General features: G+C 41.9%; 1 protein-coding gene across 2 annotated transcripts in view; it reads right to left on the bottom strand.

Moving 5' to 3' along the window:
- Window positions 1-12,984, bottom strand: part of LOC114696357 (solute carrier family 4 member 1 adaptor protein) — a 31,029-nt gene that overhangs the window by 11,031 nt on the left and 7,014 nt on the right. For both annotated transcript variants that reach the window (XM_028874033.2, XM_028874024.2), the window contains exons 3-8: window positions 11,810-11,932; window positions 9,131-9,191; window positions 8,594-8,733; window positions 5,875-6,035; window positions 5,141-5,210; window positions 4,366-4,552 (exon numbers count right to left, since the gene is read on the bottom strand). In XM_028874033.2, coding sequence (XP_028729866.1) covers window positions 4,366-4,552; window positions 5,141-5,210; window positions 5,875-6,035; window positions 8,594-8,733; window positions 9,131-9,191; window positions 11,810-11,932 — 742 coding nt within the window. The remainder of the gene's footprint in view (window positions 1-4,365; window positions 4,553-5,140; window positions 5,211-5,874; window positions 6,036-8,593; window positions 8,734-9,130; window positions 9,192-11,809; window positions 11,933-12,984) is intronic.

Consider the following 12,984-nt stretch of genomic DNA (forward strand, 5'->3'; position numbering starts at 1 on the left):
GCTGAAGGACTGAATTTTTAAAACTTTAAGAAATTTTAATAGTATATAATGCTTAATATTATAGGGTGTTATACTGGATAGTACAGATCTAAATAAAACAAGAAATGTCCTGCACAAATGTCCACCTGTAATGTACTCATCAGACTTATTTTTGTATCAACACACTCTACATTTTCAACACTTGTCAATAAAAGTACAAAAAACCTTTAAGCATTGTCACGCTGAAAACGGGATCTTGGGGCTGGAGATAAGAGCACTGACTGCTCTTCAGGAGATCCAGGGTTCAATTCCCAGAACCTACAACGGTCTGTAACTCTAGTACCAGAAGATCTTCCAGCCTCCATGGGTACCAGGCACACAAGTGGTGCACAGATGTACATGAAGGTAAAATATCCATATATAAAATAAAAATTGATCCCCCCTCAAAAAAAGAAATAAAAATGGAATCTCTCATACACACACTCCCACTCATTAACATTAGCTACGGGGGGTGGTGATGTCAAAATCTGGTTTATAATCTCCTTCTACAGATGGAAGTAGATTCACAAAACCAACTCCCTAGAGATTACACATTTACACATCCTCCCCTTTTAAAGAAGGACTTACATTATTTTTTAAGTACTTAAGGGCTGGAGAGCTGGCTCAGCAATTAAGAGCACTGTTGATCTTCCAGTGGACCCAGGTTCAATTCCCAGGACTCACACGGTAGTTCACAACTGGCTGAACCAGCTACAACTCTGGTTCCAGAGGACCTGACGCCCTCTTCTGGCCTTCACGGGCACTGCACATATGTGGTGCACATACATGCAGCTAAGTACCCATAAACATAAAATAAAAGTAAGTATTTTTTGGAAAGTACTTAAAAAGCTGTCCGCTGGTTCTAAGGTGCTTGGTGTGGTGGCTCAAGTATTTAATCCAGCACATAGGAGACAGAGGCAGGGGGCTGTCTGTGAGTTCAGTGTCAGCCTAGACTACAAGTTTCAGGACAACTGGGGCAACATAATGGAAATACCTCGTCTCAAATAAATAAATAGGTAGGTGGGTGGAAGGAGGGGTGGGTGGGTGTGTGGGTGAGTAGGTAGGCAGGTAGGTAAGTACACAGACAGACAGATAGACAGATAGATTATAGATAGCTATAGATTGATGATAGATACAGATTATTTGTGCTCACAGCTTTTTACCTGTAGCTTTAAAACCCTTTAACATCTACCACTCTAAGGAGATCAAGCATGACTAATTATAAATTCAATCTAAACGATGAGAACTGTTAGAAGATGTCATTCATGATTTTGTAATGTGCTATACCAAGCCCTCGTCCAGCTAGCTCGGCTGCTTTAACCCTGGGTTTATGACCAAATGAAAAAGGAGAGAGGAAGATGTCAACCTCCTGTGGCACTCTCCAGTCCCTTGTTTCTCCATGCGTCAGGGTCTGACTGCTGGCACCCTTCCTTTCTACCTCCACTCTCCTTTCTACACCGACTATGAGAACTGGGCTATTCTAAACCACGAGCGCCTCTCCAGTGTGCAGGATAGCCAACGATAATTTTCACATAGCCACACTCAACTTTTTTTTTTAAGAGCAGAGATTTTCTTTAGCATTAGCCATTTCAATCAAAGTACAATTTTTTGTTTGTTTGTGTGGTTGGTTGTTTGGTTTGGGCTTTTTATTTATCTATTTATTTATTTTTTAAGATTTATTTATTTATTATGTATATAGAAGAGGGCGCCAGATCTCATTACGGATGGTTGTGAGCCACCATGTGGTTGCTGGGAATTGAACTCAGGACCTCTGAAAGAGCAGTCAGTGCTCTTAACCTCCGAGCCATCTCTCCAGCCCTATTTATTTTGTTTTTTTTTACGTGCATTGGAGTTTTGCCATGGGTGTCGGGTCCCCTGGCCTGGAACTGGAGTCACAGACAGCTGGGAGCTGCCATGTGGGTGCTGGGGATTGAACCCAGGTCCTCTGGAAGAGCAGCCGGTGCTCTTCACCACTGAGCCGTCTCTCCAGCCTTGCTTTGACTTGGTACTTGCAGTAAGCAGACTTTGGAGCCGTCCCCACGTCTCCAGCTTTCACGTGCTCAGATTACAGGCACGAGCCACCACGCCCAGCTGCCAGGTCTTAAGACTCACTCCACGGGTGAGTTCTAGCAGGTGGCCTCAGACTTGAGACCTCCTGCTCAGCCCTCCCCATGCTAGGATTACAGGTGTGGGCACCACGCCCAGTCTGCAATAAAAATGTATACGGTTTTCTAGTCACTTGTTAGTTCAAGCTAAAACTGCCACCACACAACCACAATTTTAGAACTAAAACACTATGGCTACTTGGTGGAGATTCTCCTTTTCTCTTTTTCAACTCCTTATCTACACATATTCCCTTCACACAGACATTGCACGCACTGTTCTATTAGCTGATATCTTTTACTACTTAGTATATTTTGATAACAATTCCACATTTTATGAAAATTGCTTCCTTATCCTAATAGTTACAGGGTATTTTATTGTATAATATATATTTAACCCAGTCCTTGGTAATCATTACCTGACTGTTCATATTTTGCTATTGTAAACAATATTATAATATACATTCACCATTTTCTAAGTATGTAAAAGACAAGATTCTAGAAATGGGCCAGGCGTGATAGCACACACCTTTAATGCCAGCACTCAGGACAGAGGCAGACAGGTTTCTGTGAGTCTGAAGCTAGCCTGGTTTATAGAGTGAGTTTCAGTTCAGTCAAGGCTACTTCGTGACACCTTGTCTCAAAAACCAAAAAAACAAAAACAAAAACAAACAAAAAAAAAAACACTAAATAAATTCACATTTTTTTTTTTTTAAATTCAGTATTGGGAATTGAACCCAGACCCTACACATGCTGGGCAGGCGCTCTACCATTGAGCCCTAGCCCTAAATGTTTTTGTTTTTTGTTTTCTCTTCTTCCTCTTCTTTTTTGTTTTGGTTATGCTGAGGGTTGGTTTTTGCTTTTTTTTTTTGAGACAGGGTATCACTATGTAGCCTTGGCTAGTCTGAAACTCAGAGAGAGATCTGCCTGTCTCTGCCTCCTAAGTGCTAGGATTCAAAACCACACACACACACACACACACACACACACACACACACACACACACACACACACACACATTGCCAAGTGTAGACCAAGTTTTTCAAATTGCTGTGTATCGGAGGATGACTTTGAACTACTGACCCTTCTGCCTCTACCTCTCAAACACTGGGATGACAGGCATGCACTACCATGCGCAGGTCTTTGTGTGTGTGCACACGTGTGCATGTTTCATTTTCTGTGGCCTGTCAATTGATCTCCTTTGGCCACTTATATTTTGTGTGGCTGATTATCTATTACCTTGCATAGGTTTTTAAATATTAGAGGAATGAGTCTTTTGTGCGTGTTGCTTTTTAAAGAAATTTGCCCTGCAGTAAGATTAAGTTTAAAAACCTCATAGCATTCCAATGAACCAGAAATTCATATAATACCCATGGAAAATCATCCAGCAATCTAAATTTCACAAACAGTTCTTCTGTTGTTAAAGGTTATCTGCACCAGGGTATAGCACATGCTTACTATACAAACTTATCATGTTTGACCCTTAGTGCACGTGCACAAAAGCACACCCCCCCCACCAAACAAAATAATTCTGTAATTATTAAATACAAAGATAAATAAGACTCAGTGTGGTGGCACATACTTATAATTCCAGCATTGGGAAATAGAGGCAGCATGTAATTATATTTTAATTATACACACACACGGCTCTGGGTAAATCTGATAGGAGTTGGGGGGAAGAAAGGGGATGAATATGATCAAGAAAATACATGAAATTCTCCGAGAATTAATAAAAACGTGACTGAAATTTTCTTTACGAGTTCAGTGTTAGGCTGGAGAGGTGGCTCCGGGGGGTAAAGATGATGACCACCACCATCGACAGTCTGAGTGCAATCCCAGACCCCAGACGACGGAGAGAGAACCAAGCACTGAAAGCTGACTCCCGACATCTGCAACATCTGCACAGCCACGTATACACAATCAATGTAAAAATAAAGACAGAAGTTAAGGTCACCTGGGCTACAACAACCTGTTTGAGGCCAGGGCGGGCTACATCAGATATTGTCTCAAAAACAATTTTTTAATGTTTCTATTTTTTAAAAAATAATTTGTTTTTATTTTATGTGCACTGGTGTTTTCTGCACATGTGTCTGTGTGAGGCTCTCAGATCTTGGAGTTACAGACAGTTGTGAGCTGCCATGTGGGTGCTGGGAATTGAACCCAGGTCCTCTGGAAGAGCAGTCAGTGCCCTTAACCGCTGAGCCATCTCTCCAGCCCCACGATTTTTCCAGTTAGAACTACTTACTTTTTCAGTTCTGGGATCTCTGCTGGCTTTACAAGTTTTATTAACCCTTTAAGTCTCTGTTGTTCTTTCCTCAGTTCAAAAGTCCTCAGGTGAAGTTTCTTCCGGGACACGCCATCCAATGTGCTCCCTGATTTCATTTCTGACATGAATGCATCTAAAGAATCCTGAGATGATGATTCTGATAGAGCTGCCCAAAAAGGAATATACATGTTTAGAAAGATGACCCAAATACTCTAAAATTCAGCCAGATTATCCACAAAGAGGTCACAAATAGAAAGCTGAGCAGAAAACATCATTGATATTAAGAAGGCACCATCAAGTCATAGCTGTGTGAGACCTTATGAGGTAATTTACACGTCAGTCCCTTCAACTATTACATAAAAAGAGATTAAACCAAACTATTTTTAACATCTTTCTAGCTTTACAATGTTACACTGTGTGGCGGAAGAAATGGCTCAGCAGTTAAGAGCACTTGCTGCTCTTGAAGAGGACCTGAGTTCAGTTCCAGCATCCACATGACAGCTCACAATCTTCTGTAACCCCAGGTCCAGGGATCCAGCGCCCTCTTCTGGCATCCATTGAGTACCAGACACAAGTGGTTCACAGACATGTGTGCAGGCAAAACTCACTCATAGAAACACACATAAAATAAAAAGCTATATTGCTCCTTAACAACGTCTCCAACATCTGAACCTTCCAGGGTACCCCAGCGCCTAGCATGATGCAGTATATACTGTATGGCAGGTGCTCAGTAACTACTGGCTGGCAGTCTTACCTTTGCTTGAAGCCTTGAGCCTCTCAGAAATTTCAGAGAGTTCCCTTTCAGCATCATTTAACTTTGCAACCTAAATGCCCAAATCAACAGAGTTAGCAAATGTTTTCCTTCTTATCACCTTCCTATTGTCATTATTATTACAAGCTTTAAGATAATTACTTCAGAAATCCACCTAAATTGGCTCCTGATAGTTATTTCATTTGTTTACTATATTCTAGCTGAACTAATTTTAAAATTAAAGAACTCTAATAGAATGAGTTACTGAAACTTTAAAAGAAGACATTTGTTTTTATCAATGAACAAGAGGTAGATGTTGGATAATGTTTTAAGCTAGGAATACTGCTAAATATAGATTGAAATCCATGCCACCTTAGGGCAATTTCATGAAGGCCACGCCATTCCACACTAAAACAGTACTATTCTTCTGACTTCTCTGAAATGCCAGAGCTTAACATCAGTTTCACTGTGGACACCCAAACTGGGAACTTTTTCTTTGCGTGTTGGGAAGTCACACCATATCCAAAGAATGTTCACTAATGGATCAATACAAACCTAGAGGAAAGTCTGCATTAGTGAGTAAACTCTTTTTTCCACCAGCGTGAATAGGACTAGAAGTTATTTGTTACCATTAAATTTAGATTTCACAAAAGTTGTAACTCAGTACTAGATTTTCATGCTGTTGTTTTTAAAAGTTATAATGTCCACATAAATAGCTGCTTCTATAAACAACTTGCCAGGGATTCAAAAGTTTCTGGCTTCTCATCAATCTTCCCAGCCTTCTTCATCCGGTTCAAACGCTTCTTCTCTACCAGGCCAGTCCGATCAAGGAACGTATCATCGTCACTATCATAAAAATCTTCATCTTCCCAGTTCTTGGCTTTCCTTTTCCGAGATACTAAAAATAAAACGATTCATAATGAATGTTTTTTGTGTGTGTGTTTTTAGAGAGACATAAGGAGAGTGAGAGGGAGGGAAGCGGGGGCTGGGTATGCAGCTCAGTTGGCAGCGTTCATACCTAGTATGCACAAGGCCCTGGGTCTGATCTCCAGCAGCACCTAACTAGGTGCAAGGGAGCCCACCTGTGACCTCAGCTCTGGGGAGTTAGAGGCAGGAGAGTTAGAAGTTCAAGGCTATCCTTGGCTACATAGCAAGTTTGAGGCCAGCCTGGGATACACAAGACCTTGTCTCAAAAAAAAAGAGACAGGAAAGGGGAAATAAGTCGGACACAACGGATATTTATCATGCCACTTACACGAGGTACCTAAAGTAGTTAGATTCTGTGCTGAGAAGATGACTCAGCAGATCAAGTCCTTTCCTCACAAAGGTGAGGACCAGTGTTCAGATCCCCAGTGCCTGTGCAAATGCTGGGCAGGTGTGGCAGGGCACCTGCAACTCCAACACACAAGACTGGATCCCCAGAGCTAGCTGGCCAGCTAAACGAGCTCAGGACACAGGGTTCAGCAGGAGATTCTACCTCAATATAAAAGGTGAGGAGTGACTGAAGAGGATACCCAACACCAACCTCTGACCTCGACATCCCTTATAAAGTAATCAAATCACAGAGACAGAAACAGAGTGGAGTCCCCAGGGGCTGGGGAGGAAGGAGAATGAGTTAATGTTCACAGGATACGGTTGCACCAGGAATGACGAAAAGTTCTGGGCTGGGCAGTGGTGAGTACGTAAGTAAACTTAGTATCACTAAATTACAGTATGTTTTATGTTACATATATTTTACAACAATAAAAAGTTAAGGGGCTGGAGAGATGGCTCTGAGGTTAAGAGCACTGACTGCTCCTCCAGAGGTCCTGAGTTCAATTCCCAGCAACCACATGGTGGCTCACAACCATCTGTAATGAGATCTGGCGCCCTCTTCTGGCCTGCAGTCATACATGTTGTATACATAATAAATAAATAAATCTTTTAAAAAAAAAGTTAAAACAAAGCTGGGCATGGTGGCGCACACCTTTGATCCGAGCACTTGGAAGGCAGAGGTAGGCAGATCTCTGTGAGTTCAAAGCCACCCTGGTCTACAGATAGAGTTCCAAGACAGCCAGGGCTATACAGAGAAACTCTGTCTTGAAAATAACAAAAATAAGTAAGTAAAATAAACAAACAAAAAAGTCAATCAATAAAAATAGTAAGAAGATGAGGCCGGAAAGATGGCTAGTGGTTAAGAGCACTGGCTGCTCTTCCAAAGGACCTGGTTCAATTCCCAGCCCTCACATAAAGGCTCACAACTATCTGCAACTCAAGTTCCAGAAGATCCTCACATATGCAGGCCCAATACCAACACACATAAAAATTAAATGAATAAATAAAAATCACTTTAAAAAAAAAGAAGAAGAACTGGGCGGTGGTGGCGCACGCCTATAATCTCAGCTCTCAGAGGCAGGCGTATCTCTATGAATTCGAGGCCAGCCTGGTCTACAAAGTGAGTTCTAGGATAGCCACGGTGGGTACACAGAGAAACCCTGTCTTGAGAAACTAAAAAAATAGAAAGAAAAAAAAAAAGGTATATATATATATATATATATATATATATATATATATATATATATATAAAATTATCTTCTTTTTTAAATAAATACCTATATATATGTGTATATATGTATATATACGTGTATATATATAGGTATTAATCTATTAAAAAAAGTAAGAAGATAATTAGAAAAAGATCATAAACATGGAAATAAACCAAGGAACAGGGAACTGGCCTGAAACCCACATGGACCAGGACGGCCTTGAATTACAACCCTCCTCTTGTATCTGCCTTGCAAATTACAGACATGTGCGAGCATGCTCCCAGGAGCCAGGTTTTCAGTTGTTATTTCTCTTCTTCTCTTCCTTTCTTTCTTTTTTCTTTCTTTTTTCTTTCTTTTTTTTTTTTTTTGTCTTCAATACAGGGTTTTCCCATGTAACTCTGGCTGTCCTGGAACTTACTTTGTAGACTAAGTTGGCATTGAATTCACAGAGATCTGCCTGCCTCTGCTCCCAAGTGTTGGGACTAAAGTTGGGTGCCACCACCACTTGACTTAGCTTTTTAACCAGGATTAGTTAATCCACCACCAGGATTTAATTTTTATAATGTATATTCACCTATGTACTGAAGATATCTAAGACAATATAAACAAATGTCTTAGGATGTTGAGAGAGGGGACTTTTCTCTCCACTTCAGAAAATTCTGTACAATGTACACATTATCCATGTAGAGAGATCAGGCTACCCAGGCTTCCCTTCTTTGATTTTTTTTTTTTTTTTTTTTTGGTTTTTCAAGACAGGGTTTCTCTGTGTAGCTTTGCGCCTTTCCTGGAACTCACTTGGTAGCCCAGGCTGGCCTCGAACTCACAGAGATTCGCCTGCCTCTGCCTCCCGAGTGCTGGGATTAAAGGCGTGCGCCACCAACGCCCGGCCCTTCTTTGATTTTTAAAAGAAAGAAAGATTTTCATATACTACCTGCTTCCTGCCGCAGCAATCCCAATGTATCAAGGATCCGACAAGCTTCCAGTGAGCACTGTATCATCGCTTCTTTTTTCTTTCCTGAGTGAATGGCCTCAGCCACCAGCTGCTTCCCAGTTGAGTCATCTACAGGTAATCTGCAGGGGTTCACAGGGAGTGACAGATCAGTGGTAAGCCCTGAGTCCCATGAAGACAACTGTCACGATGCCCTGTCTCCTCAGATGGCCTTTCAGTCCCTCAGTGAATTTCATGCTGTCTTGCCAGGGCTGGACTTCAAATCATTTCCTTCCACGTTTATTCATTTCACTCAGCTCCCAGTGATACTAAACTAGAAAGACACAAACTTGGTAAGAGCCTAAAATGCAGAGTCAAGTTCCTCTTGGGGATAATCTCTGCAACCATATGTTAACTTGAAAGTGGCCACTTCCAGTTGTAGACACTAACAAGAAAAGAACCCAGGAGCTCAGTAAGACAGAGGAGTCTCACAAAACAAGACCCTGTCTCAAAAAAAATAGTAAACAAAAAAGAACATACCTTACCCTGCAGAGCCAAGTGCTATGTCCCTGCTCATCAAATTCATATTCTAATTCTTCTCCTGCAGAAAGAAGAACAATGTTAGTAAGATCTAAAAATGCCTAGACAATACAATAAGAGAACAAAGTTAAAGACACCAACTTTTAATATCACAATGAGCACTGAAGTAAGACTAGAATGAATGTGACATGAAAGAAAAGAATTTCAAATCAGAACAGTCAACTCAGCACGGCCTGGTGGCATGTTGGGTTAACTGGTTATTTATCTGTCTGTCTGTCTGTCTGTTCATCTATTTGGTTGAGAGGGTTTCTCTGTGTAACAGCCCTAGCTATCCTGGACTAGCTCTGTAGACCAGGCTGGCTTCGAACTCACAGAGATCCGCCTGCCTCTGCCTCCAGCAAGTGGTGGCGCAGACTTTTCATCCAGATACACAGGAGGCTATGGCAGGAAGATCAAGTTCAAGGCCTGCCTGAGCTACAGAGTGAATTCAAGGCCAGCCAACGAAACTTAGTCAACCCTGTCTCAAAAATACAACAAAAACCCACAACTGAAAGAAGAGAGCTGCAGTCAAGTGTGGTAGCTCATGCTTATAATCCCTGCAGTCAGGAAGGAGACGTAGAAGATCACTGCAAGTTCAAGGCTAACCTGAGTTACATTGAGAGTTTGAGGCCAACCTGGGCTATTGAGTAAACTCCTATCTCTTATTTTAAAAAAAACCCCGAGGGATACCCCTCAGTGGCACCGTGCTTGCTCGACGTACATATAGGTCCTACGATCAACCCCAGGACTACAAAACACAATCCTGGTTGTGTAGGCTTGTAATACTAGGTACTCAGAAACTGAGGCAAGAAGATCATAGCTACAAGGCCTGTCTGGTCTACAGAGGAGGTGGGGGTGGGGGTGGGGTTCAGGTTGTGGCTGGGTGATAGAATGCTTGCCTAGCATGAACAAGGCTCTGGATTTCATCCCAGAATAATCAGAACAAAACAAGCAATCCAATCGTCTCTCCATACATACTTTTTTTTTTTTTTTTTTTTTTTTTTTTTTTTGGTTTTTCGAGACAGGGTTTCTCTGTGTAGCTTTGCGCCTTTTCCTGGAACTCACTTGGTAGCCCAGGCTGGCCTCGAACTCACAGAGATCCGCCTGGCTCTGCCTCCCGAGTGCTGGGATTAAAGGCGTGCGCCACCACCGCCCGGCATCATACATACTTTTATTTATGCAAGTGTGTGTGTGTGTGTGTGTGTGTGTGTGTGTGTGTGTGTGTGTGTGCTCTTCCAGAGGACCTGGGTTCAATGCCCAGCACCCACATGATAGTTCACATCTGTAACTCCAATTGCAGGGATCAGACACCTTCACACAGGCATACATGTAGCCAAAACATCAATGTACATAAAAGTTTTAAGAAAAGAATGGTGGCACATGCTTTTAATCCCAGCACTCAAAAGGCAGAGGCAGGGGGATCTCTGTGAGTCTGAGGCCAGCCTGGTCTACAGAGTGAGTTCTAGGATAGCCAGGGCTACAAAGAGAAACCCTGTCTGGGGGGGGGAGGGGGGGGGAGAAAGAAAGATAGGAAGGAAAGGAAGAAAGAGAGAAAGAAAGAAAGAAAATTGTTGCTTTGAACATGTACACTTTTGTCATTATTCCCTAAACAATACAGTATAATGACCACTTGCATAGATTTACAGTATATTAGTTACTGTAAATAATCTAGAATATGTTTAAAGTATATGGGAGGCTATATGCAGTTTATATGCAAACATTATGCTACTTGATATAGGAACTTAAGCATCTTCAGATCTTGGTATCTTCAGGGAAGGGTCTTGGAACTAATCCCAAAAAAAGCCCTGTGAATAACTATGAATGTATAAATATATTCACAGAACATGAATACACACGTAAATATGCATCAATGTTCTCTCAAAGTATATCTACTGAAACAATTCTCCCTGAGAACTTTCTTATCATATGAAGTTAAAGTCTGCGCTAAGAACTGAAAAGACCAGGGGCTGAGGGGATGGCTCCGTTGGAAAAGCACTTCCTTAGAGAGCATAGGACCTGAGTTCAATGCCCCAGAAGCCAGGTGAAAAAGCACATGCTTGCAGTCCCAGCCCTGGAGAGGCAGAGGCGAGAGGATCCCTGGGGGTCAGAGGTCAGTCAGTCTAGTGTAATTAGTGAGCTCGAGGACAGAGAATCCTATTTCCAAGGAGGTAGATGGTGCTTCTGAGGAGGACACCTCAGCTTTTCCAGAACACATACACATTAAAAAGTACTGATTATAAAAGTCTATGTAGATTAGAAACAGTAAATTCTAAGGCTTTGCTTCATTGCCCTACCACTAAGGCCAAGGTCTTTTGAGAAGAATGTGTTAGAAATATTTCTCTAAGATGAAAAGAAAAATAAACAAGAGTTTTACTATCTTTGAAATAAATCTGGGGCTGGCGGTACAGCTCAGTGGTAGAGAGAGCAGTTTCCTAGCACATACTCAGGGTTTGAGCCTCAGCATCTCACAGAAAATAAAAATAGACAGAGCCAAAGAAACTGGTCACAGGGCAAGAACCAAACAAGGAAGACAACAGACAAAACAAACCGTTTACAAGTGTGAGGCCAAAGCTTTAGGAAGCAGCACTGCCGTGAACGCACTTTTCTGTCAGGGCCAGAAGCGCATTTACTTATACATACCTTCTCTGTCAAAGAAGCCTTGGAGAGCCTTCTTTGGATCCTTTATATAAAAGGCCTCCCGGTCCTGCTGAAACTCCAAGGCAATGGGGTTCTCTTCAGCCTCATCCTCTACAGCATCCTCGCCTGCAGGGCACAAGAAAGAACAAATATGAGGAGAGGAGACGTGAATGACAGCCTTGATCCTTCCAGACTGAGTAACGATATAATTAGAAGAGCTGGCACAGTGACACACACTTGTAATCAGTATTCGGGAGGCTGAGGCAGGAGGATCGTAAGTTCCAGGATCGCCTGACTGCATAGAGATAATGCTTCAAGAAACACACACACACACACACACACACACACACACACACACACACACACACACACACACTTATTTATCTATATTTGAAAGTGATTAAAAAGATATTTGAGGGCATGGGATGGAACAACCACAGATCATGAACATCTTTTAGTTTTCTAAATTATGTAACAGACAAGACTTGTTTCCACAGCATTTTTTTTTTTTCTTTTCATCACTTTAAAGACAACATCTACCTACTACACTCTGAAAAAGCACTGAGCTCTTTAGGCTATGGGTCTCTTTCTCTCCTATTCAGGTCTTACTCACTGATTCCAAAATAATTTCTTAATTCCCCTGTCTGCCAAACAGACAGAACCAAACGTGATGCCAATGTGCAGCTCTTTATTACGGCTACTTTTCCTTTCCTTCAACTTCCGGCTTGAAACTGTGGTTTAAAAATGTGTAAGGTGGGACAGCAGGTAAAGGTTCCCACGGCCAGGCCTGACAGCCTGCTTCTGACTTCCGGGACCCACATGGTAGAAGAGAACCAACTCCTGCAAGTTGTCCTCTGACCTCCACGTGCACACCATGCCCTCCAACACAAACGCACAAAAATTAAATAAATGAATTCACAGTTCCCAAAAGATCTAAATTGGTATCGTCCAACAGAAATATGAATGTTATGAGGGTAGTTTTGAATTTGCTGTTAGCTGCTTTTATTTTTTATTTTTTTTTTCATGCCAGGTATAGGTAACTTTATTCAAGATTTGACAAAAATGATCCCCAAAGTAATATAAATTTAGACACTTTAAAAAAGTCTAGATGTAAGCCGGGCGTTGGTGGCGCACGCCTTTAATCCCAGCACTCGGGAGGCAGAGCCAGGCGGATCTCT

The sequence above is a fragment of the Peromyscus leucopus genome, chromosome 22 (genome assembly GCF_004664715.2).
Source record: "Peromyscus leucopus breed LL Stock chromosome 22, UCI_PerLeu_2.1, whole genome shotgun sequence".
Classification (NCBI taxonomy): domain Eukaryota; kingdom Metazoa; phylum Chordata; class Mammalia; order Rodentia; family Cricetidae; genus Peromyscus; species Peromyscus leucopus.